The sequence below is a fragment of the Dermacentor albipictus genome, chromosome 10, assembly GCF_038994185.2.
Source record: "Dermacentor albipictus isolate Rhodes 1998 colony chromosome 10, USDA_Dalb.pri_finalv2, whole genome shotgun sequence".
In the NCBI taxonomy this organism is placed as follows: Eukaryota; Metazoa; Arthropoda; class Arachnida; order Ixodida; family Ixodidae; genus Dermacentor; species Dermacentor albipictus.
The window spans coordinates 69,017,749-69,044,989 of NC_091830.1; the positions used below are offsets into that span (position 1 = coordinate 69,017,749).

The window sequence follows — 27,241 nt, forward strand, 5'->3', positions numbered from 1 at the left end:
CTGAGGGAAGAGAGATGAATGGCACTCATAATTACTACTATGCTTGTATGTCAATCTAGAGCACTGAAAAATTAATTTTGCACCATTTGCTGCCCTAGGGTTAAAATTATGGGCTTGCCGTGGATAAGCGAAACAGCCACCTGGTGTCGATGATGGCTTTTGTAGCTGTAGGTTTCCTGTAGATTACATCCTCTGACTAAGCAGGCAAACCGCTTTGAATATTATGGTATCTCGTAAAACAGTTGGGGTTGCAGGGACAATGGCTGCAATTTGCATGTGTGAATGGATGCAGCCATGCAAGTTTCCTGGAGCACTCAGCTTTGTCCGAGAAAGGCTCCCTGCTGAGCGTTGTTTTCCAAGTAAAAGATGGTGGCAGGCTTACATGTTTTTGTTAGACAACTACACATGTTGCCTTACTGCTTCTCTTGTGCAATTGTTTCATTGTGAAATCGTGGCAAACCAGCTTGAAGAGGTTAACTCGGACAAACCTCAACATTTTGGTTGGTCTGCTTTGTTTTCAGTGCATTTTGAAGCTGCCTAATCTGGATAAGTCTTTCAGTTCAGATGTTCTGACTGCTTGGTGGTGCAGAGAAAGGCAGTTTCATATTGCATATTGCATACTGTAAATTGCTTCCATAGGGGAAATACAGACGGTCAGAAAACAGTAATAAGATTTGAATAGTCCATATACATGAATATATGAAACTTAGACAGCTGTTGGCATTAGCAAGGGCCGCTACAAGGGGTTGCCACTAACTAGGTGGCGGGGCTTCAGATGCAATTCATAACAAATGTTACCAGCAAAAAAATTGGAAACACAAAGACAGCACACAAACGGGACAATGGATCTGATAACATGAATGTGCAAACATGGGGACTTTATTCTTTCAACGAGGAACCAAATTGTGCCACTTTGCATAGCAACCCGTACATCTATTGTGGGCTATGTTTCGTTTGGCTTTGTATGCCAAACTTACTTATGACGGTTGAAGCAAGAATCTGTGCTCCTTGAGAATTTTAATAAAAATCTAGTCAGCTGTAGCCGACACTCTTGTCAAATATTTTGTTGAGTGCCAAAACTCACCCACTTGTGCCTTGTAGGTGGAGCTGTGGAAAAAATACATTGCTTGGGAGAAAAGCAATCCCCTCAGGACAGATGACCACGCCCTCATCACGAAGCGAGGTGAGCTGCTCATGATGGTTTGGTTGCACTCCCTTTTTCGTAAGAAGTGCTGCTTGTAATTATACAGAACTAGTACATCATTTTATTTTATGAATTCACTCCCCTTCCACACCCAAGAAATTGCACTGTTTAACTTGTCTTGTTCAGGGCTATTTAGTGATAGAATTTGCTTAATAGCGATAATAGTCATGGGGCATGAAGTACTCTTCAACATTGAAACTGCAACTGGGTGCAACATATGAGCGTATAATCGTACAGTCGTCGTGCACTGGACTAAAGTTTCTTTACCGTGATTACTGGGTCAATAGCTACTGACTAGGCACCAAAAACAGCCTCAAGCATTTTGTGCCAGTAGTACTCGTTTAAATGCATTGAAATACTTTCAAGATTTGCCTGCTGTTTGAGATATAGATATTTTATGTCATACTAAATTGCCCAGTAATCTCATTACTTAGCTCTTGCGTGTTGTCAGCTACATATAATCGTTTGCATATCACTTATAGTAGCAGAAATTCATTTGCTTTGAGCGGGCAAGCCTGGTTGCTTTGTAGCATAGAAATTTGTACCCCTTTCTACACACATTACATATTCAAGGATGTTCAACCGAAATAATAGGAAATGTAATTGAAGCTGCACATGAAAAGTCAAGTTTCCTGTTGGATTTTTAGGTTATCGACAGCAGCATGGTTTTAGGTTGCGTTGCAAACAGGCATTGGCAACAACCATGTGTAGCCGACAGATGATGAAGCTAAGAGCATAAAGGAAATGAGCAGTGTTTATTGAATAACATAATTAAATGTGGGTGCAAATTACTATATTGGGATAACCTTCATGCTTTTACTAAAGAAAAATACAGGTGTAAGTGGAAGTCTTGTGGTTCTTCTGATCCTTCTTGCTCTTTGCATGGCAAGGCCCTTGGTTATGGCAGCCTTGATGCCTTGAAGTAGCATAAGTGCACCATATTTACTTGCATAATGATCACACTTTGTTCCTGAAAAATTTGTGCAAAGTTGGCGGTGTGTTCATTATGCGGGGTAAAATTTTGAGGGATCATTTTTTTACGTGGCCACTCTAAAAAGTCGTGAGACACACAGTACAATTCAGCATCCGATACAGCGTCCGATACAACGTCTGATGCACTGGAATGGCAGTTGGATCCAAGGTGTTTTGTTGTGCCATAGTGTCGAATCAGACATCTGGTGGGCATAAATGCCTGATCCGGCGCTGGGTTCCAGTGTGTCCGACACTGTACCGGATGCTGAATCGCACCCTGCGTCTCTTACTTCACATGGGCGAAAACAGCCCAAAACAAACACTGACAATGCGGATGAAGTGCAAGTTAGCAGAACTCCCCCTCTTTTTCATAGGTATATTTGTGTGTGCGCACAATAAACCCTAGTAGTTGGCTGTCAGCGCTCGTCCTGTGCTCCTCCCTTGTCCGTGTTTGCTTTGGGCTGTTTTCACCAAGAATTCGTACCAACTAGCTCGCATTCATACCCTTTTAAGTCATCCTACTTCACGGCAGTAACTGTGGTGCGATCGCTATGCGAGGAAAAGAAAGAACACGCTTTTTTTTGTAATATATAAACAGGGGGATGCATTCAATATGAAAATTCATTCATTGTGCGAGTAAATATGATATCACGGTTTGTTGGCCTGCAGCCTGCTCCGCAGCCGTCGCATATACCTGCAATTAAAGAGACGTTCCACATCTGCTGCCACGGTTGTGAGGGGTGATGGCCGACACTGCCAAGTCTAAGTTGTGTAAAATACACCTGTGTAAAAAATTGGACGGGAAAACGGCCGCTACCATAACTCAATTAGTAGAGCATTGCACGCATCATGCGGAGGTTGTGGGTTCGGCGCCCACCAGCTGGAAATGGTCTTATCTTCCAACTTCATTCTCTTTTGTAGGGAATATAAGTTTGTGGCAAATCTGACCCCGACTCATTTCATTCGCATTTTAATTAAAAAAAAAAAAACACTTGATTTCTCTTATGGTTTTCTTGACTTCAGTGTCTGTTGGCCTTATATGGCTACTTTACATGGTAGTCCAGAGGCTTTAGAGTTGCATTGCTGAGATTGAGCCCGCGAGTTTGATTCTGGCTGCAGTGACTGCATATACATGGGGCCGAAATGTAAAAGTGCTCGTGTCCTTAGATTTAGGTGCGTGTTCAAGAACCCCAGGTGGTCAGCATTACCGTATTTATTTGAATATGAAGTGAGGTTCTTTCCCAGAACCCTTAGGCTCGAAGTCACCCCTCGCCTTATGTGTGAGAAACAGCAGAGGCGAAGTGTGAGCTGTATGCGAATTTGGTCTTCAGGTGTGGCTTCACGGCAGTGCAAGTTTTTCCTTATAGTGCGGCTTTGCAGCGGTGCACGTCGTAATGCCATCGAGCCACACTAGAAGGCGAAATTCACTGCGCCATGAAGACACCTATAGGCAAAATTTGCATATAACTCGCACTCCGCATGTTGAAGCTCCCTTCCCCCTATTTCACACTCACAATTTTGCGTTTTGGCTTTGTTACTTCTAATTTAGTATTTTTGGCAATTCTCGTTGAGCCTGATATATATACATGTATGTATATATTAGTGTGCATACTTAAGTTTTCTTCTTCTTGGGTCCCCCAATGGCACCCTTGCCCTGTAATCTTGATCACCATGTAATCGAATAATTACGGTAATCCAGAGATCCCCCGTTATGGTGGTGTCGTTGTCTTTCTTGTGTGTGTTGTTTTTTGGCACAAAATCTTACAGTATGCAAGATCACCAACTAGCCCAGCAGTTAACTCCCCCAGTATAGCATGCTTCATAATCGTGTTGTGGTCCTGGCATGTAAAACCCCACTATTGAATCAAAATAATTTTTCTGACCCCGAATGGCCGTTACTAAAACTCAAGCTCCTCGGTACCTCCAATTCTTCTCGCTTTATACAGCCACGATGTTTCGTCAAATAGTGAGTGGGCAGTAGCGCGCACATCACAAATTGCCGCACGCTGCAGTATATAGCCGTATATAGTCATATATAGCCAGGCCGTTCAGCCTGGCTGACTGCACGATGAAAATTTTAAAAAGCGGTGCACCCCTGCCTGGCTTTCTTGTGTGCCCGCAGTGATGTTTGCGTACGAGCAGTGCCTGCTGTGCCTGGGCCACCACCCGGACGTCTGGTACGAGGCGGCCCTGTTCCTCGAACAGTCCAGCAAGCTGCTCACCGACAAAGGGGACCTGAACGCCGGCAAGCTCTTCTCGGATGAGGCTGCTGCCATCTACGAGCGCGCGACCACCACTCTGCTGCGGAAGAACACTCTCCTCTACTTCGCCTACGCAGACTTTGAAGAGGTGGGTGTATGGAGTAGAAGATCGCCTTAGCCACCTAATGGCTTGTTTTTATTGATCGGCATAACATCCACATGCATGCGTGGCATCGTGACATTATGCTGGAGAAAGGTGAGCGCTTTGTATTCGCTGTCGTCACCGGCGTCTTTTGGTGTGTGTCAGTTGAACCAACATCAAAAGAAAACCCGCTTAATGCCTCAATCCCTTGCATTAACCACAGTGCACCGCAAGCATGGCTAGCAGAGCAAATGTAATACTGGTACAAAATGCAACGATTGGCAAGACGCTCTGTATACCGTGTAGACTTGTGTAACAGCTGCACTTTTTTTCTTTTTCGCGATTTTGACGAGATGTGGCCCTTTCACGGAACAGGAAATTTTTCCCACTACGCGTATAGAATCCACCGCAAAAAATCGGTGATCTCCTACTGATTAAAGAGAATGCTGTCATAATGAATTTATTATTTCATTCATTCATGTGTGCCGTGCAGTTTGCTAACCGTCTTGGCTATTGTTGCCACTGCTATCGCTGCCACGGAGAACACGGACATCAGAGGTCAAAGTGCATTTGTCACTGCTGTGCGCCAAATTGCGCTGCGCGCAAGAATGCACTGAACGCGATTGCTTCTCTAGTGGAATTTTCTTTCTCCAAATTCAGGGCTGTCGTGTTAGGGGTGCGGTCGTTATACAGATATCGCTTTTACATGCGTTCATGTGGTAATATAGAGGCCTGCCTGTGGATGCACCGGCACCTCACTTAAATAGAGCACACATAGCACCTGCCCATCCATTGCTGCATTCTTTCGGTTCTTGATGTCAGTTATGGTTGGACAACAAACTATAAAAACGGTGCGATTCAGCAGAACGCCTGGCATGGCAGGCTTTTACTGGTACACAGAACTGGCCAGTATTGGTTTGGAGTAATCTACTAAATCAATGATTAATTTTATTCTCAAGGCCATGGGGGCATTACGGAGAGGAGTGGTAATCGTAAAGTATCAGTGACAGGATTTTTGAAGGCGACAGTGTCAGTGACGGCAGCGACTGACGCAGGGAGGTGGTTCCAATCACTGCTAGTTCTGGGGTGAGAAGAGTCAAAGAACAATCGAACCTTGCCATGAATATGGATACAACAAGCTATTGGATATATTGAAGGCAGTCTAAAACGTTACTAGCCGATATCAGCATATCACAAATATATGCTTATAACAAACATTGGATATAACGAAGCTATCTTCATGCCCGATGCGACTTGACCATAATAAGGTTCAACTGTATGCATTAATGTGACACATGGCAACAGCAACATTGAAGCAATGATTTCGCAGCATGATATATTTCTGTAATAGCTCAAGCAAAAGCTCGTCTTTCAAAACTAGGCTAATATGGCAAGGTTCAAGGGACACAGATGTGAACGGCTATGGCGTGATGACAATTTGTGTAACAACAAAATTAGCTTTCACATATGGGACACTGGTGGTATGGCTATAATCAATATATATAAGACAAGCAGCCTGATTCTGAACCACTTTGAGAGAAATGAATTGAAGTGTCGTTTGTAGGATCCCCAAAAGAAAGACAAACTTAAGGTTAGGTCTCATGAGGGACTTGCAGACTGTTAGCTTCGGATTTGCGGGAACTCTGGAAAAGCTTTAGTATATAGATATCCAAGCATGCGTGTATCTATGCTAAAATTTTGGCACTTGGTTAACTTCCGACACTGCTCTGAGACGTGAGTCTGTGCCTTAATAGCTACTGCTTTCTTTTTTGTTTTCATTTCTGCAGAGTCGTATGAAGCACGACAAGGTTCACCAAGTATACAACAAGTTCATTGAAATTCCAGACATCGACCCAACACTGGTGAGGAGGCATGCTGCAGTTCGTTACACCACAATTGAAAGGTTGGGTCACTGACTAAGTCAAAATGAAAAAAGTCTAATATTTCAGGCTTCATACAGAACCTGTGTTCATCTTATCTTGCAAACCAAGTTTCTGTGTGGAAACTGGAACATAGAAAGTTTTTATTTTTTGCTTGGTCTGTGACAATCTTTTAGTCGTGCTTTTACCTGAACAGACGGTTTTCTGTCAAACTCTTGATTTCATCAATGAGTTGGTTAACTCATGCTTTGTGTAGGTGGCTGGATCTTAAAACAAACTGATGGATATCTCTAGAAACGCTCATTGAGCACCTGAATTACAAAACATTTTTGGATAACAAAACATACTTCATTGTAGAAGTCACTCTGTTTAAATATTGCTATAACAACCACACCCTGTATAGAAAAACTTGTGAATGAACTGTCTTATTTGCACCTGTCTTATTGCACCATTTTAGCTGAGCTTTATTGGTGTTTGACTTTAACAGTGCTTGATTACTTCTGCAAAATAGTCTGGTCCGAGGCTGCATAGAGCATCTGCATCGAAGCTCTCCGTTCCGTGTTGTTGCTGTGTTATACAGCACATACAAGAATAAGGAAGCCAGCTACAAGGGATTTACCATGTAAACCACTTGATTGTTTGTGCACAAGCTTAGCATAGGAAAAGCATGTTGCTGTGCATGTTTTTTAGCTTGCCACATTTGGTTTTAGTGGCTGCCTCTTTCATCCAAAGTAAGTCTGAAGTATGCATTGACGTGATGAGGAGCGTAGATTTTTTTTCAGCATGGTAGTGCAACGGCATCTGATTGTAATGCATCAAAATACAGTTTATGCAGGGTTTAGTTGTAGAAGTGACAGGTGGCTCCACCGTCCCGTTCACTGAGGCAATTACTGTTTCAGCTCCGCATCACTGCAGGCGTGCTGTTGCAAATCATCTTAGACAAAACAGCCGGGTAGTGCCACCAGACGTGGTACTAAACCGAATGCACCACGTAATGGTGCCTCTGCAGAAAATGTGACTGTAACCGAAACAGCCTGTAGCCAGACAGAACATTTGCACCTGACTGTATATGTCTACAAAGGGAGCAGAGTTGCACAGCAATCTGCCGTCTTGCCGTGAAGTGAACTGTGGCTGTAAAAGAAAACTGCTCTTCGTGCACCAGAGGGGCCATACTCGGTGCAACATGAGCAACAAGTGCGTGGTCGACCTGTTAACGTAAGGGCCACTTGATTGCAAGCTAAACATGTTTGAGGAATCATAGTTTATTGTCTATGCAACAGAAGCAAATATCTCATTGCATATGAAGCCTATTGTCGGATCCTTCAATGCGTGCAGTGGAGTAGGGACACCTGTCGTAGCCCACACAAAACATCAAACCTGAATAAGAAGTAAAAAAATAAATTAAAGAGAAACCCCAAGAACGAACAAAAATATTGATTGTTGGTATCACGCACTGAACAAAAAAAAGAACAAGGTGGACCATCTTTAGGAGCATTCATGTGGGCATTGGTACATGCTAAACCGTGGCTACGTGGGTGACGTTGCCACTTCCAACTTTGATCACCTGGCATTAGTGGTGACTTTTCTGTTTTCTGTGGTTGCTTTTTGAGCCACGTGACCCTACGCCGAGCAAACATAAGCCCAAGGGGCAGCTGTGAAACAAACGTGCAACTTTGCTTCCTTTGGGAGCAGTAGGCACTATTGTAGTACCTGGCTTTCTTAGTTGACACAACATTTAGTATGTGCGTACTGCGTAACCGTGTCAAACTAGCCAAGCTGTGAGATACTCTGGTCTCAGGCAAACCTCTTATTTGCGGCTCTCTGTCCAGGCATACGTCCAGTACATGAAGTTTGCACGGAGGGCCGAGGGCATCAAGACGGCGCGAGTGGTGTTCAAGAAGGCGCGGGAGGACGCTCGGAGCGGCCACCAGGTGTACGTTGCAGCTGCACTCATGGAGTATTACTGCAGCAAGGTACGTTCTCCTGCAGTAGTTTGACCTGTGCAGTTCCACTGCTTAACTTTTGATTAAGCAGCACTGTGCTCTGTTTTCTACTTAGCATGCAATGCTGCAGAATTAATGCAAGTAGTGCTCTCTTAAGAGTTCATGCGTTTTGCATTGTGGTTGTCTGTTACCTGCAACGTCTTCTATGGTATAAGTACTTCATACTGGGTGTTTTCTTTTTTTTTAGACCATACAAAATTTTTGGAAAATCGGCTTTGGCAGACATCACAATGCTAATCCTTGAGCAGCAATCAAAATGCATCATCAACTAATTATCAAGATGTTTGAGACAGATTACCTTTTTTGATTAATTACTTTGTGGCACGCGTCACACTTTAATAAACGTAGCTGGTTAACTTGCAAGGCACGTTCCCTTAGAACGATTTCCCAGGACGACACCAGTTCCGAGATGTTCCCAAAGCGGGCAAGAAAATACATCGGCGGTTCAATTACGTCTGTGTTTTAATGTGTAAAATGGTGCTTTGTTTAAGAAGTTAGCTGAACAAAGGTGCATATTTACCGCTAGTTTGACAGTGCGTCTCGAAACCGGTGCCGCCCTCAGAATTCGTTCCGAGTCGGTATGCCTTGCAAACTTGCCAGCTACAATTCGTAATTTGAAATATGTGCCCCAAAGTAATTAGCGCAAACATAATTTGTGAACTTTTGCTAATTGGTCAATTGTGCATTTTCATTTCTCGTGGAAGTAATGCACGCCTCTTTGAGTAATGCGCTTCAAGAATTAGAATTGTCCTGCCTGCCACATGAGATTTTTAAAAAGTATTTGGGATAACAAAACAAACAAACAAAAAAAAACACCTTGTATGTCACAATTGCAACTTAGTGACGTAAGGGTATGTCTAATCACATGTTATTTGCGCAATTCCATGCTTCGACTATATGACGTACCACGTTTTTGTAGTGAGAGCAAGGGCTGCTCTATGGCTGTGGGTTGCAGAACATGAGAACATTTAGGTACGATTTGTTTTATCACTGCGTAATTCCATAGAAAATAAGACCAGCAGCCAGCACACCTCTAGGAGCATTAAAGATTGGAGTGCCGTCCTGCATATAAGCTATTCGTCAGGACAGCAACAGCAGCAGAAAAGACGAAGGAAGGGGCAAGGGAAGCTTCACTTCAAAAGTTTCTCAATTAGTGGTCATGTTCAATGAGCACTGCACATAAAAAGGTTGAATGTCAGTGCTTGAAAGTAAGGATTTTAAAGTGCAGCTTTCTTTTGCTCTTCCTTCGACTTTCCCACTGCTGTTGCTGCTGCTGTGGCCGTCTTGCAAGCCATGTCGTGGGCAGGTACAGAGCGTGTATATGCACGGAAGGAGCGTCGCAAAGAGGAAAGGCGACGCGAGAAACTCGTTCGGACCTTTCCGTCGTGTCGTATGTGTGCAATGCCCTCTGGAGCTGTGTAGGCATCGCCACATTAGCCTCTTTACAGCTTTAATTATCCGTGATCCCCTGCAAAAGCATAGCATAAGCTGCAGTGCTTTCCTTTTTGCTAATGTGCAACAGTCCGGAGGGGGAGTGGATAGAACAATAAATAGCAGGATAGGGAGAGGAGGCAAAGAATGTGTAGAACGGTCACGAAAGCAAGCGAATTGCCGCTCTTCACTTGCAGCTGCCATACATGGGGGAGAGTGAAATGGTGACATAAGAAAAGATGCAAAAGGATGGATAGGTGGGCTAGTTGGTAATGCATTATAATGAAAAACTTTAAGAGTGCTAAAAACACAAAGGATCTAGAAAATGAAACGCAAGAGGGCATGTGGTGTGTGTTTCTTTTTCTACGTCCTTTGTGTTTTTAGCGCTCTTAAATTTTGTATTATAGTGATATGAGGAGGCAAAGAAATGATACTACTAGACACAACAGTGGTTGTGGACAAACTGGATAAATTTTAGTTCGAGGTGTAGTACGGTACGGTACGTTTCTACTATTTCTGAAAAATAAACATTGCACAAATTTGTGAAGCTGACAACTCTACCATAGGGTGTAGGGACACTACGGCAATGGCAGCACGTCAAATCAACACTTCTGTGCTCGCCGTGGTAGCTTTGTGACTACGTCGTTGCTCGAGTTCACGGGTTCGATCCGAACAGCACCAGCTGCATTTCGAAGGGGCTGAAATACAAAAACATTCGTGTACTAGGATTTAGGTGCATGTTAAAGAACCCCAGGGATGAAAATAAATCTGGAGTCTGCCACTGCAGCGTGCCTGATTATCCGATTCTGGTTTTGTACGTACAGCCCCATAATTCAATGTTTAACACTTCTGCCACGATGCAATGTGCTGTGTGAGGCAATGACAATGCTAACTTTCTCGGATTTTATAAACATTGCCTAAAGCAAACATGTCTTGCTGTGTGTTCTGTGTACTACACAGGCAAACAGCAGTGGTGCACGCAAGGCAACATTTAAAGGGCCCCTCACCAAGTCTGGCCATTTTGAGCTGACAAGCACAGAGCATACAGTGTGGGCTAATGATCATGTCTGGTAAATATTATTTCGCAATGCGCCGCGGAAAAATCTGAAACTTCAAACCGAACGCCGTTTGTCCTTCTCGCGGTCGCCGCACTCCAATCTGGAGGATGACGTACACATGCTAGTACGCCTATGTACACGTGTTTGTGCTGTGATGTCGCTACTAGTGACATGTCACCTTGAGAATTATTTTAGGCAACATCTGTTATTTGTGTAATCTGTTGCTTGAATAGACGAATTAAAGTTTAGAGAAATAATAAAACACACAAACCAAATGTCTGAGTGTTTTTGTTTTACTTCGCACCGCAGCAAGAGAGATGTACTTCCGTTGCGTCTGCTTGTTTCCATGTCATGCAGTCGCGTGCGCAGATGCCAAAATTATGTCATTTTCCACTGTGTTCCAGCATGGGATCATGCTCTGCGATCTGCTTGTGTTTGCCTCAGTATTCGTGTAGCACTGACTTATGTCACTAGTCAGGTGTCTGTCCTCAGTCAGACAGTCGCAACATCTCACGCGTGGTGCCGTCAGCAGAAGTGCGCCTTGCCGCAAAAAAGCGAGGAGAAAAAAAGAAAAAATACGAAGGTGGGGCCCATGACGTTTGCGTCATGCGATTCTCGAGGTCTGGGAGAATGCAGGGAAGGAATTTCGCTTGCGGAGGCTAGACTGGGCAGGTGGATAGAGCGTCTATATTTGTGGGGAAGCTCGCCTCCTGAAATCATGGGTTCACGACACTGAAATATTTATATCTCTGCTATTAAAGGGAAACTGAAGAGTCTGTCGAATTCAATAAGACGCTCATATACGGATGAGGGAACCTTATAGACCATGAAGGTAAAATTGGGGGGGGGGGGGGGGGATTTTTCACTTAGGAGCGACGCAATCGTTTTCATTTCATTTCATTTATTATACCCTCAAGACCACAAGGTATTACAGAGGGGAGTGGGGTAAAAAAAAGTTACATAACAAAGAAAGCAAAGAAGGCAGCAAGTGATGTAGTCATACACATGTGAAGCTTGAAGCGATGGTGTTGATTATGGCAGTACGAAATTGTGCTTGGTCTTCAATTGCAATCAACTCGGCGGGAAGGTGGTTCCATTCTTGACACGTCCTAGGAAGAAAAGACTCGTTGCAAGCTCTAGTGTGACACTGCAAAACTCCAACTTTGTGATGATGATCAATGCGAGGAGAAATGTAGGTTGGGGATGAAATAAGATTATCGCGCAGATATGAATTGTGGAAGTATATTTTATGAAACAAAGCCAAGCGAGAGCATTTGCGACGAGCAGAAAGTGGTGGAAGTTGGAGGATGTTTTTCATAGAAGTTACACTAGCCGTGCGGTTATAATTGCTCAGGATGAAACGCGAGGCATTATTTTGAACACGTTCGAGAGACTGGATTAGTGTCTCAGCATATGGGTCCCAGATTGACGAAGCGTATTCCATTTTACTCCTAATTAGGGTTTTGTATAAAATTAACTTTAATGATGGCGGAGCGGAAGAGAAGTTTCGGCGGATATAACCTAACATGCGATTACTTTTATTGATTACGCTGTCGACGTGTAAAGACCAGGAAAGAGTAGAGGTTAAATGGACACCTAGGTATTTGTAGGATGTAACTGCCTCCATGGCAGTATTACTAAGGTAATAGGTCGGAAGAGGAAGTTCACGGCGGGTTACACGCATGGTTTTGCACTTAGATGGATTTAGTCTCATTAACCACAAGTCGCACCAGTTACAGACAGCGTTAATGTCGTTTTGCAGAATGTTAGCATCATCGGGGTCAGAAGTTTCACGAAGAATAACGCAATCGTCGGCAAAGAGATAAATGTTAGAAGAAATTTCATTGGGTAAGTCGTTAATATAAATCAAAAAAAGGAGAGGGCCTAACACTGAGCCCTGAGGAACGCCAGATTCAACAGGGCTAGATGTAGAGAAGTAGTTATTAAATGCAACGAACTGGGATCGATTAAGAAGAAAATGCTCTAGCCATGCAAACAGATTAGGGTCAAGATTTAGTTTACTAAGCTTAAAAATGAGTAGTTTGTGACATACCTTGTCGAAAGCCTTTTCAAAGTCGAAGAAAACACAGTCTGCGCATGAACCTTTATCAAGAATAATATGAAGGTCGTGAGTGAACGAAAGCAGTTGTGTTTCACAGGACAAATGTTTGCGGAAACCATGCTGAGCACGTGTGAAGAATGAGTTATCGTCCAAGTGCTTAACTAAATGAGAAAACAAGATATGTTCGAGTACTTTACAAGGAATGCTAGTGAGGGAACTGGGGCGGTAGTTATGAGGTGAGCATTTGTTGCCGGACTTGTGAAGTGGAACCACCTTCCCAATTTTCCAGTCTGCAGGGAGCTGATGGGTGTCCAAAGATTGCTGGAATATTTTTGAAAGTAATAAAGATGAGTAAACAAAAGTGTTTTTCAAAAACTTTGCGGTAACCAGGTCTGGACCAGGGCTTGACGACATCTTTAGATTTTTAATTACATTTTCTACACCAAGTGGCTCGATCCTAATAAAATCCATGGCCGGGTAACTGCAGCTAATTAGGGTGGGAAACACAGGATCAGAACATAGAACGAAATTACTGCAGAATACAGAGTTTAGGGTTCGGGGACATTCAGCGTCGGGTATTTTTGATCCACTAGAATCAGCTAAGGTTACTGTATCATCTTTGGAAGGGTTTATGATGCGCCAAAACTTTTTCGGGTCTTCTGTAAGTATTGTAGGCAAAGTGTGTTCTTGAAACATACTTTTAGCGAGTTTTTTAGCTGCTATGTAAGCTTCGTTGGCGTCCTTGTAAGCGTCCCACTTAGATACCTCGCGACCTTTTTTTGCGATGCGGTACAAGCGCTTTTTACGATTGCAAAGCCTCTTTAGGTGAGAATTAAACCAAGGCGCCTTAGAGTTCGACGATATAATACGCGACGGAATAAACTTATCAGTTAGTTCATGTACTTTGTTTCTGAATATGATCCAGTTATTCTCTACCGTACGATCTTCGAAGTTACTTAAAAAGAGGTCGAGGAAGTTTGATAATTCCAAGTTTATAGCGTCAAAGTTTGCCTTGTCGTAGTCATATATTAACTTTTTTTTAACAGCCGGCTTTGACAGAGGAGACGTAACGTTAAATGAAAGAACTAGATGGTCGCTTACACCAGGTATACATGAAACATTCGTAATAAGGTCAGGATGAGAGCATAATATCAAGTCTAAGATATTGGCAGTACCCTTTGAAATTCTTGTTGGTTCAGAGACTAGTTGAGTTAAAGAAAATAAAGAACAAAGATCAAGAAATTCATTACACTTTGAAGAATATGGATAACAAGCAGGTGGATCAGCATTCCAATTTATATTTGGGAAGTTAAAGTCCCCCATTAATATAACAGGTGCTTTTGGATGCAGCACAAAAAGTGTGTGTAGTGCGTCATGAAGTTCGGCAGTGAAAGAAGACGGGTAAGAGGGAGGGCGGTAACAAACAGCGAAAATAAATTTTCGATGGCCTAGGTCAACGCAGGCGCACACTATTTCTAGATTGCTGTGAAAGGTAACGTTATGACAAGGCAAAGATTTCGAAATAGCAAGCAGTGCACCTCCACCGTGGCCAGACATGCGATCACAACGGAAGATATGAAAGCGGGATACGTCAAAAATTTCACAGTCGTACACCTGAGGATGCAACCACGTTTCAGTTAGAGCGATTACACCGGCACCGCAGTTGTCAACGAGAGAGTTAATTGCTTCGTGCTTGTTTATCACACTTCTTACATTGGTTAAAATTGGTTAAAATTGCGCTGTAGTTGGTTAAAATTGCGCTGTAGCTCCGCCCCCCGTCGAGCGCCGCACGCTGCTGCTGACGCTGACGATGCGAGCGGAGACCGGAAACCGTGGCTTAGTGACGTCAGCACTGGTGTTCCGCTCCTTCGCAGTCTCCGCGACCATGCCTGACTGGGCTTATTTCTGCGTGCGTGCCGTCCTAATCTGCTTCGCTCGATCCTACATTCCTTTGTTTGTGTGTATATAGGAGTGGTAGTTGACGTGCGCGGCATCAATTGAACTTGTAGGCCGATCATGCCGGCGTTCTGTGCAGCCTACACTTGCACGAACACCAGCGGCCGCGACGATGTTCCGATGTTCCATTAGTTCCTGCAAGACGAGAAACATTAAGCTAAGTGGGAGGCTGCTGTGAAACGAAACAACTTCAAGCGCTCAAGAACAACAGTGTTGTGCTCTAACCACTTCCGTGACGATTACTACCGGAGTTTATCAAGAATGCGTGCTTTGGGTTCTCCTAAAAAAAATAATTAGCATGCTGAACGGAAGGTGCATGTTTATGTCACACCCTTGACGCAGGTTTCATCGCCAAGCACCGCGAATTTTCGATTCGCACGTGTGTTGTGAAACAGCCTGCATGCAGCTACCATAACGCAGTGCAAGCGTAAAGTTTGCATGTGTTGGAAAGCCCGCTCATGCCAGGATGCTGCGCTCCCCCTTCTCTCGCACACATAGAGAAACCGACCATCTCACGTATAGCTGACGGAATTCGCCGGTTACGAGTAGCGTGCATATGGCGTGCTAATGAAGGTTCCATACTACACGTTCTACAACAGCCGGTAAACTTTTCCCATGTTTAAACCGTCTGTGTAGATTGCTGACAGCTTTGGGGCAGCGCACAAATGCTGAAGATTGCATCACCGCTTACGTTCTACGAGGAGGCATGCAGGAACATAACACTAAAGTTGTTTGCCCGGAAACGTACTCACTGGAACGCTGAATGCAGCTTAGCAAAAAACATACTCGCCAAAGAACATTTCCAACATAAGGAGATGCTAACGCTTCGCCTTCGTTCGAGCGGAAAGCAGTGCTTGCACCACCATTTTTTGCTTCCTGGAGAGGCCAGCTCTTCGTAATTGGCTCGTACATGTAGGGAGTAAAGTATAAACCCCTTATAAATGATCTTGCACGCGACAGCGACAGCGCGACAAGCGAGGCGATGGCTGTCGCGTTCACTCGTCGCCTCCAAGCCAAACTCCACACGAGCGACGGCTTTGAGCGACGACTTCCCAGTATGAGGGCAGCAATATACGCGCCGAAACTAGCGTGACGCATGCTATATCAATTTAAGTTGATGCATTTTAATGAAGGAGCATAAACTATTTCTTAAGGTCTTGCACTAGGTTCCCGGATCTTATTCTTGCACGTGTAAAATTCAATATTTTGCTCGTTCCGTGCGACAAACAGTAGTATTTGAGGTATGTACATCCAGTTTCGGGCTTTGCACTATTGGCTAGTTGCTCATAGCATTTCCGGGCGACGAGCCAAGAGTTCTAGATTTCTAGAAACGAGCTATCGAGTGACAACACCGAGCGATCTGTTCAAGCGACGGCCCGTTTTGTCGCTCGAAGCGTCGCCTGTCACCGTCGCACGCAAGATCGCTCTCGTGGAGTTTGGACTTCACGCCGAACTCCTCAGAGAAACACAAGCTCTCCAAATTTTCCATGACCGTCTCAGCAAAACACCACCAAAGTACCTTGCACCGTGCTTCGTGTGTAGCGGCAGCAGTCGGTCCGGACGAACACCATTGTTGACGTCACGAGGCGCCCGACTAATCACAGGCGGAAACGAGGCGTGCGAGCTGGGCATGTCTGCTGCTGCACTTTTCGTCGAAATAAAATATGTTTGCGCTTTCTTTCGCTCAATTTCGATGTGATAATTGAATTCAGAGGGTTGAAAACCATGACATACTGCTCTTCACTAATTTTTTCTGGAAAAGCTTTCAGCTTCCCTTTAACGAGCCAATTTGAAAAAATTTTTGCATCTAAACGCTCCCTAGAGGGCACATAACAACTTCCAGCATATAACCAAAGTTTGCTGTGTGGCCTGGTGAGGGGCTGTTTAACATTGTAGAGCCCACCAACTCGCCACTCAACAACTCACCACTCTTGTGCTAAACGCTGAAGAAATTCACATCCACAGAAACATTCATCATCGACGTTGTTGCTAATTATCATCAGTTCAAGCAAACGGCACAGAAAGTTTCGTTTACATAGATTCCCTCAGTGTATGGGATCCTCATAATTTTTTTGTTTTTCTTCTTGGGCAAGTTCTGACAGGTGGTGAACTTGTGCTTTCTCTTGCAGGAGAAGACCGTGGCCTTCAAGATCTTTGAGCTGGGCCTCAAAAAGTATGGAGACAACTCGGACTACATCATGGCCTACGTCGACTACCTCTCACACCTCAACGGTGAGGAAAATTTTTCAGCTGTGCTCAATTGCTTCGTTACGCTGTTCACTTTAATTTCGTTATCTCTGTGGTTTCCGGGCACCTCATGACTGTGGGCATGGGTTGGCCATTGTATCCAATGTTACATGGGCTTGGGCTTGACACATTGCAGCCAAAGTTATCTGACTTTCCTTGCATAGGTATGGCTCCAAAATTGCGGAGGGTATACTTAAAATGATTCTTATAGAAAGAATCGCTTACAGTTGAACCTCGTTAAACCGTAGTTGGCCGGAGCTCGGAAAAAGTACATTACTAAACAGTAGTACTGTTTAACCGAAATAGCATGAGATCGCCCACTTACCTGTCGAAACCGGAACTCAGAGAGAGTGCGGTGAAAGGGGGAAAAAAACATGCAGTATTTATTCACTTCGCGCAACAAACGTGTTATTTTCGTGTTATTTGCGGCCTAGCAGTGACGACAGTGGCCTCAAAGTTCCTGAAGCTGGGAGCCAGCTTTTCAGCCAGCCCCCTCTTCTTGGCAAACACTTGCATGGCAGATTCCTCGTTGGCCTCACATGTCCTCCGTGTACAGGCACACATGGTAGTGTTGCAGAAGTCGTGGGGCACCTTTTTATTGCGGGGTGCTGTTCTCGTCGCGACGATTGCATTTATGAGGCTGACGTAACTGCCACTGAGCTTCTGCCACTGTCGGGCCTGAATCGCCCGTGCTGTCGCTTTCCGTGTCATCCTTATCACTGTCGCTAGGCGACACTTCAGCAACGGCAGATGCAATGATGGCGAAAAGGTTAATCTCGTAGCCGATATCTCTTTGCAGTCGCAGCAGCACTGCCGAGCAACTTCTTCGCATTCCAAATGCCACACACCATAGTCAACTGTAGACCCATGTCGCGTGCCAGCGCCAACTTTTTGTGTCACATTCGATAGCACGAACGATGTCTAAATTTCTTGTAAGCTAAGCACCCGGTGTCTTCTATATCCGAGTTTCGGCATGACGCGAGTTCTTACTTGCACGACGCCACAACACTCTCTGGCACGGTGCCGAAATGATGTTGATGTTGATGTGGCTTAACGTGTAAACACACAGGGCGCTTGGAGGCCGTTGTGCTGATCTCTGAGGCTTGTTGTTCAGCCAGGCCTCCCGATGGAGACAACACACCGCCGTGTTTGCGCGATGAAAAATGGAAACACTACGTGTTAACCGATACGTACGCAGTAAGCTGGTACGGCTTACACAGATACAAAACACATTAAATTCTATGGCCACAGAGTCGGGGATTTGACTTTTGCTACTTTTGAAACGAAACCACTGTTTAAGCAGGTACGGTTTAACGAGGTTTTACTGTAAACCATTCAACAAAGAATATGTCCGAGGACAATAGTGTGTGAATGTTGCCCAATGGATAAAAAACTGTCTTGGTGCTACAGTCAAACCCCGTTACAACGAACACCACATTAACGAACATTTCAGATTAACGAACTTTTATGAAATCCCGTGCCGACTGCTTATAGTTTCAATGTAAAAATATTTCACTACTACGAACTTCAGAATAACGAACATTTCAGAATAACGATCGTTATTTAATTTCCGTGTCATCTTAATAACACCTCAATACTACGAACGCATATCCCGAAATGCGAGGATTCTTAGATTTCAGTGTGTCCGTCACGGCAGTCGGAGCTCTAAGCTAGCAGACGACGCAGCGCGAAGAGCGGGCCGCCTTGCAACTTGCTTCCCGCAAAAACCTGAGATGGCGCGGAAGGAGAAAGATGCGGGCGGAGACTCTTTTTTTCGTTCTCCGTTGTGGAGGCAACGACGCACCAGGTTTTCTGAGTGGAGAGGCGGGGATCATGGGCTCGTAAAACCTGAGACGGTGCGGCAGAAGAAAAAAAAAAGTAGTAATTAACGCTGAAGTGGGCCTTTTTTTTTTTTTCCTGTTGTGGAGGTGACGACGCATCACGTTTTTCTTGCTTGTTTTCTCAGTTGTTCGCGTGCTGTCACCCGTATCAGGCCTGTCCATCTTGTTTTTCTTCTGGTTATGTTATTGTGTTAGAAGTGCGTGCCGGCGTTTGCGTTGCCATGAGCTTAACAACTCAAACCACGGCGAAGAAGCGAAAGCAGTTTTCTTTGAGCGAGAGTAGAGATTCTTCGCGAGATAGAAGACGGGAAGAAACAATCCGTTGTGGCTAAAGAACGTGGAGTGGCGCGGTCGACGATCGCCACGATTCTCAAAGATAAGCAGAAAATCTTTAAGCACCAGCAAGAATCTTGCTGCACGTTACGGCAGCACCCGAAGACCGCGACGAGTCCGTGTCGGCCACAGATGCGTTGGACTGCTTGCGAAAACTCCGCATATTTATAGCCAAAAGCGGCACAGCGACCGAAGGCGTGCATAAGAATGCGGACGGTCTGGAATCGTTCGTGCTGCAGAGTCTGTGTTGCACCCGTCAGAAGACGATCACGGACTATTTCAAATAAATGTGCCTTGTCTGACGATCACGTGTGCATTGTGTGAGAAACGAGTTCAAGGAGGTACCGTTTCAAAGGCAGGTCGCTTGCGTTACTGAAATGCTATTGTTATGGCTAATTTTTGGGCTTTCACTATAACGACCTTTCAGAATAACGAACATTTTCCCGCGGTCCCCTGAAGTTCGTTGTACCGAGATTTCACTGTATTGCTTTCTGCTTTTGTGGCAAGGATCAATGAAATAATCTTTCTCTGTGTCCGTTATATCACTTTGTTTTGTGCGCATACTTGTTTCTTTCTTGGACTACAAAAGCACTCTTGCCTTATAATCATGGCGTCTTATACCATGACACTTCTTAAAAATTGTTTCGGGATGAATGCATTAAGTATATGAATGCAGTGCTGACATCATGAAATGACGTGTTGTAATGCAGCCATTTTGAGATGCCAAGGTTTTGCATGTGCATTGACTGAAATGTCTGATTCTTCTTAATCTCTCTTTCTCTTTCTTTTTTAAATGATGGGAACAGAGGACAACAACACGAGGGTGCTGTTCGAAAGGGTGCTCACGTCGGGTTCCCTACCACCAGAGAAGTCGGTGTAAGTTGGTGTGGCCGCTGTCATGTGACTGACTTTTATTTCGATTTGAACTTTATTAGCTCACCTTTTTCACCTCACCTTGACCTGTGTACAAAAGTCTCAAAATGGGCATCCCTAGAACTTTCACGCAGGTAACAGCAGCTTACCGTGCTTTTTAAATGCTAAACACTGAAACGTTTTTGGCTTGGCGTTGCTTACAGTCCACTCTGCTCTGATTACGTGGGCTCATGCACTGCAAAAGACGAACAGTTCACATTTTTTGTATAGTGTTTTTTGTTGCGAAGACACGAGCAATGTGTAGTCAGCTTGGCTGCAAAACAGCAAAGCAGCCCTGAGGCCATACGATTACGTTCTGCTAAATTGGCTTGGCAAAATAACCAATTAAATTCTGGGCTTCTATGTGCCAAAACCGTGATCTGATCTTGAGGAACATGGGGGGGATTCAGATTAATTGTGACTGCTTGGGTTTTTTAATGTGCACGCAATGCACTGTACACAAGAGTTTCGACATTCTGTCCCCCGCCCTCATCGTAATGTGGCTGCCGTGGCTTTGATCGAGCCCATGACCTCGAGCATGGCAGCAGAATGTGGCTTTGACTAGGCAGTAAAGCGAGGGAAGAGTTTCGTTCTTCACTGCAGGCATGACCGTTGTGCGCAAACGCAGTTAATGTTCCCGCTAAATGGCCGTGTGCAAATTGACAGGGTGCACAGGTGTGAACAGAGCGTGCTACAGACGCTAAGCCAAAGACCTCTATATTTGTTTCTTGAGCCACATAGCCCAACCTTCAAATGCAGATGAAAGCTGCCCTGCTTGGCCTTAAATATCTTAGATCTTGTCAACAACCTTATTGAAGGCTGAAGGGATGGACCTACTAGAAATTCAAAGAAAAGCAGATTATGATTTCTTTTACCACTCTCTTAATAACAAGCTAGCCTTACAATCCTCACTATACATTTATCACCTATGATGGACAGGCATACTAGAGAGCACCACCCTCATTCTCTCGCACCATTTTCTGCCAAAAGGGATGCATTTATGTTTCCTTTTTTTTTATCCTGCGAGCACTAGTGGACTAGAACCGACTGATTGAAGCGTAACCCCATCACCTGTAACAATCTTCCATCTGTTCTTATACGGGCAGTGATTTGTTCAAGTCGCGTCACCAATCTGTATTTTGCAAAATCTTTCCTGCTTGGGCTTCATGTCCACAGTACTTTACAAGTAAATAAGTAAAACAAACAAATAAATGAATAAATGTAGGATCTTTTAAGCTTGGTAGATTTTTGCTGGGCAGCTACAAGGTGTGCTGTTGGCATCAAAATGCACGAAGTTATCGGTTTTTTGGTGAAACAAACAAGGATTAGAAAATGCATTAGTGCTCTGTGCCAGCCAGATGTGAGAGGCAGTTTTTTGAGGGGCCCGACGTGGCATGAACCAACGCTTCAAATGAACGCTAAATACAGTGGAACCCCGTTCATACGTTTTTCACCGGACCGGGGAAAAAAAACGTAACAGCCGGGAAAACGCAACAGTGAGGAAAGCTCCGAAAATGAATGAAAAAATGCAGCTTCAACTATAGACAATGTATTTCCGCAGAATGCGCTTAGGACTTAAAAAAGTCTATAATGGTGGCTTGCCGTTTCTTTTGCTCGCTAGAAATCACCACGCGTTTCTCAATAGCCTGGTAGGCCGCATTGCTGTCAGCGTCGCTGGAGGAGGTCCAGAGCCGCGACGGCTTCTCCAAAGCTACGATTTGGCAACTCCCCGGCATCATGCGGCTCGTGTTCCTCGTTGTCACGTGCCACGGCAATGGCAACGGTCGAAGGAATATCCGCGGGAAATTTTGCCCTCTTTAGTGTAGTCATGCTGACGTGCTAACGACTGTTTATTTTTCACGAATGGCCACTTAGTGGCGGCCTCTCGAACTGGCGTGCGGCTTCTTGCAGCCAGTTCCATAGCCAAGCCCGGCCAAGCCCAGTCAAAACTCGTCAAAAGCCAAAATGGTGGTTGGAACGCGTTACCTACTTTAGCCCAGGCGGGTGCGGGGTGCTAAGTTGCGACATACCATTCGGGAACGTTTTCACAGCTACTACATAACAGCAGGGTTCCTTATACATTGTATCCTATGGAAGCTATGCCGGGACCGGATGAAAACGACGTAGCAGCCGGGAAAACGCAGCAGTGAGGAACGTAACAGCGGGGTTCTACTGTAGAAACACTAAATCAATTGACACTGATGAAGAATGCTTTCAAAACAATATTTTTGATAATTTTGCAGTAATATATTCGTTATCTAAGGAGAATACGAGGTCAAAGTTTTTTTCTTCTGATTTTGCACTGATACGCCAGTGCCGGCACATCAGTTCGGTGTCATCCATTTCAAAGCATTTTTTTTTTGTATTTGGGCCTTTCTGGCTTATAAATATTTGAACTTGCCAAGTTCAGTATTTAGCTCTTTTAGAATACAGTATAGTTTATTTTTACCGATTAAAGGTTGACTAGGCTCAAGCACATGCCATCAAAATTCATGACGTCACAACAAGCTGGTGCTAAAACATCAGGTGGCATTGCCACCCGTATTTTGTTCTTGTGTCTTTTCCAGCTTACTAAGCATTTTTGTGTGATGCTTTCGCGGCATTGTAGAAGTGTAATGTACTAGTAGTAATTAACACAGCTCAAGTGATGTTTATCTTTACTGTCCCTTGACACCCCATAAAACTGAAAGAATAACTAACCCAAACTGCAAGGATGGACCAGATACGTGTATCAATACTTTGTCGAAGCCCTGTGTGTCGTTATGCCAGCAACTTGTCGCGTCTGTCATGATGTTCTAGCAATGAATTTCCTCTCGATGGATGTGTTTTCTGACAAAAATCACGGCGCTCTCATTCTAGGGAGATTTGGAATCGGTTCCTGGAATTCGAGTCCAACATCGGCGACCTCTCCAGCATTCTCAAGGTTGAAAAGCGGAGGGCTGCTGCTATTGAAAAAGTGAGCTCCCTGATTCAGTCAGTCCGTTTTAATGAGCGATTGGCCTTCCTCGGCCCTCCTTCATTCAGCACTACTGTTATTGCGTACTTGAGAAGAGGAGAAATGTTTTTTGGCTACATGGCTTAATTGCAAGAGCAGTGGCCCCAAATTTATCCCCCGCATTTTTTTCACTTTAAAGGGCACCTGTAGATCTAGTGATATCGGTGTAAATCTTCTACTACTTTTGCCCATGACAAATAATTGATCACATCGTACTTCACTGTGGTCAATTTAAAGCATGCACCAAGAGAACATTTCCCCATAGAATCGACTGATGCTTCTCTAAATTCCAAGTTCATTGATGAAGTAGCAGAAAAATCTACTTTTCTGTGAATTCCGTGCTGCTAAGACATTTATTGCGACAGCAGTTATATGGACACTCCAGGTGCATTTCTGCCATTGTCGTCGCCGTGATGTTCTATATAAAGTCCAAGCACAATAACATTGTCGCTGTGCACCATGTGCTCTATATGCGAGTGAAGCTTGTGAGGGTCAGCTGATGATCGCGGATCAATCTCACAAATGCAAGAGAGGAAAGCGGGGAGGAAGAGTGCTGCCTTCCGTCATGCATGAGGCACTGGGGTGGGGATGGAGGGGGGTAGCGGAGGGGGGGGGGCTCTACTCCAGCAGCTGCTGTGTATGGTGCAGCCGCCCTATCTTGAAAGCAATCTATGATGTGGACAAAGTGCGCAGTTACACAGGCCTCATCTTCAAAGTGATCTGGGATGTGGACATAGTGTGCAGAGTGCTGGTAGCTTCGTATGCGCTGTGCTTTTGACGCTTATTTCACACTGAAGGGGGAGGCAGCACAAAGGTCATTTCGTTCGCCGCTGTTTTGACAGCGAGTTTCCGCAGTCATCGAGCCAGATGTGTTCATGTTTGCCTGTGTGCGCATGGCGCCGTGCTTGTTAATTTAGTTAGTAAGCGAATGTTTACAAGTTTACACGGCTGATAAAAACCTGTATCCGTACTTCGTAAAGCTGTCTACTAATGTGCTATTGCAATCAATGCTTCGTCTTTCTGCTGAAACTACGACTTCTTTTTCACTCAGCTGTACCTATTCATGCAAACTTATATTTTTCGGAGCATAGGTGTCTAGGGTCTTTGTTTTGCTAATATCTACTATGAATTGTCATTGCCTGAACCTTTGTTATGTCTTGCTTGCCGCTTCTTATGCCTGAAGTGGTAGAACATTGTTTCATTTTATACAAGGCCATGACAGTAGCGTCAGAAGGGCCGTGGACCACGTCACACATTCTTGTTTGCCTTCAGTCCTGGCACTCCTGGATATCTCCGTGCCCAAATAAAACCCAAAATGAACTGAACTAATACAAACTTAGTCTTTCAAATGTTTAAATGCAGTCAGAAACTTGGTCTAATTGAAGGGTGTTGGCACCTGTACAAAACTAGACAGAACTTCTGAAACTGCTCAGCTTAAGATGCAGTTTCGCTGATGGCTGACCATTAGGTGGATGCAAGTAATTCGGTCTTATGTGCTACATATTGCATGACTCTACTTTACGGTCATTGCTCAATTTCTTTTGCCATGAAATTCAGCTCGATTACATCTTGTTGTGCATAGCAGTTGTGATGACACTCTCGACTCTTTCCAGCTCAAGGAGTTTGAGGGCAAGGAGACTGCGCTGCTAGTGGACCGGTACCGGTTCATGGACCTCTACCCCTGCAGCCCACAGGAACTGAAGTCTCTAGGATACAGGGTGAGTTTTGTAGCTTTCTTTACGTGCTGGCCAATTTGACATCACGGCGTGACGTGTGACATGCGGCATAATTTAGTTGTATCGTGGCAAGCTATTGTGGCAACTTCATGGCGGCACTGCATCCTGTCCTTTGTTCTTGCATAATTTCCATCTTACAAGGGCTCCTCTCATGGCTAGAGTGACCGTTTTGGTCTTGCAGCAGCACGATGTGCTGCCAATGCAGCTTACCACATACAGTTGTGTAAGCTATGCTTTTTATTGTAGTAGAAATTACAGTTGAACCTTGTTCATACGTTTTGGACGTTTAGGACTAAAATGCTAGGAAAAAAAAAACATACTAATTGGGGAAATGTGCGATCCAAAGTCACTGAACAATTTGGTAGGCTCGACTGTACTATTTGACGTCTGTGTAATGTGTACCGTTGCCCAAATCGTTGCAGCACGAGACGCTGCGGCGCGCTGGTCTGGTGGGGCCCGAGATGCGCTTTTTTATGTTTGCAGCTTCGACAAACTTACGTTCGCACTGCTGGAATTCGACCTGGGCTAGCAGCTTCTTTGGGCAGAGCATCTTGATGGGTAGTTTTGATGTGCCCACTCTGGGAGAATTGTTGCTGCGCAAGATGCGTAAGCGCATCGAACTGTGGGGCCCCAATGGCCCCAGATGTGCGAGGTCATTTTTAAGACGGCAACGGGAAACCGAAATGAAATCTAGACGGTGGGCGACGCCGGACTACGATGCCACCAGAGTAAAATATAGTGTTCTCTTTGTGCCGCCTGCTGCAAGGAACAGCAGCACTTTTGACTTATTGCCTATTAAAGGCGTGCAGTACGCTTCCAACGACACTACGCCCCATGCACTGTGAAACAGATGGTGAAAATGCTTATTGCAGCAGGGGATTTGCTGGTACCGGATATGTGGCAACATTTTCACGTGACATGGGCAGGCGAGCGCTGCAGGGAGGACGTCACTATGGGTGCCTACTGCTCTCGATACTACTCTCAATATGCTTACTGCTCTTCCTTCTTGTTTGCATGGGATCTAGGGGCTGGAAAATGAATCGTATGATAGCAGTATGGTGATATACTGAACACTAGTGCTGAAGATAATGTTTTCCAGCAACGTATTTACCAGTAGAAAAGAAGCACAACTATATTGGGTCATTTTTTGCGTTCACGATCACGAACGTTAGCACCGCGAAATCGCACGAAATGGAATCGTATCAATGAGGTTCTACTGTATATAGATGCTTGAGGTGCGTTTGTGCTGTCAGTCACGCTTGTCACAGTACCGATGTTCGTGCACCATTCGCGTGTAGGGTAGAAGGCCTCCAGAAATGTGCAGTGGTTCCAAAAGCAACGAAGCCAAGTGGACACACTGGTCACACTTCGCTCAGTTGGCTCAACTGTAGCCAGGGCAGTGTTCTGGCTTCCACGGCTGGCATGAGCATTGTGCGCTCGCACATTTAGCCTTCCTGCTGAGCTGTGTGCATACCACACAGCGTTGCACATGCTGGTCTGAGCCGAATGCTCAGTGTAATAGACAGTAAACACCAAGCCAAGTTTATTACAGTCAACGACTGAATTTTCGGATGCCCAAATTTTCGGACATGCCTGATATTTCGGACGTCTTCGCGGCACCGCCACGAGCCCCATAGAATCAATGTATAAGGACATCTGACATTTCGGACGCTCGAACCCCCCGCCGTCCAATTTTCCTGACTTTTTCACATGACGGAAGGTCCTTTGGCTCCTCGCACAGCGCCCTTGCGCAGGAAATCGACTTGCAGCCGAGGCATATCACCACTTTGAACCACAGCTAGCCAAATCTAGCCGTCACACACCGATTTGGTCTGGCCACGCTGGCTCTGTTCATCGCCGCACTTCCACTTCCGCCTCCGGCAGAGCTTCCGGAGAGGCGCCATTTAATTTGTTTGCGTAGGCCACGTTTTGGCTAGCGTGGTGTGTGGTTGTGCCGTTGTGTCAAGTGTGCTCTGCGACACTAGGCCTAGGTGCTTCAACGCTCGTCTGCGAACTCCACTGTTTGCAACTTGAGGATTTCGCTTGCCTTCGATGGCCCCCACTCCGTCTTTGTCGTCCTCGCCGATGGCATCGAAGCGCGAAAAGTAGTACCATCGGTTAACGATGGAGAAGATAGCTGCCATTATTAAGCAAGTCGTGAGCGGCCCATCGCAGGCTGACGTGAGCAAGGAGTTCGGCTTGGAGCAAGGAGTCAGGTTGTGAGGGATTCAGAAGACTCTGATGTTGAAAATGAGGAGCCAATGCCTG

The 27,241-nt window shown here is 44.9% G+C and overlaps 1 protein-coding gene across 3 annotated transcripts in view; it reads left to right on the forward strand.

Annotated features, from left to right (window-relative positions):
- Positions 1–27,241, forward strand: part of su(f) (cleavage stimulation factor subunit su(f)) — a 91,768-nt gene that overhangs the window by 48,212 nt on the left and 16,315 nt on the right. For all 3 annotated transcript variants that reach the window (XM_065428850.1, XM_065428866.1, XM_065428858.1), the window contains exons 9-16: positions 1,102–1,183; positions 4,299–4,525; positions 6,307–6,381; positions 8,229–8,372; positions 17,039–17,141; positions 20,137–20,206; positions 23,102–23,198; positions 24,851–24,955. In XM_065428850.1, coding sequence (XP_065284922.1) covers positions 1,102–1,183; positions 4,299–4,525; positions 6,307–6,381; positions 8,229–8,372; positions 17,039–17,141; positions 20,137–20,206; positions 23,102–23,198; positions 24,851–24,955 — 903 coding nt within the window. The remainder of the gene's footprint in view (positions 1–1,101; positions 1,184–4,298; positions 4,526–6,306; positions 6,382–8,228; positions 8,373–17,038; positions 17,142–20,136; positions 20,207–23,101; positions 23,199–24,850; positions 24,956–27,241) is intronic.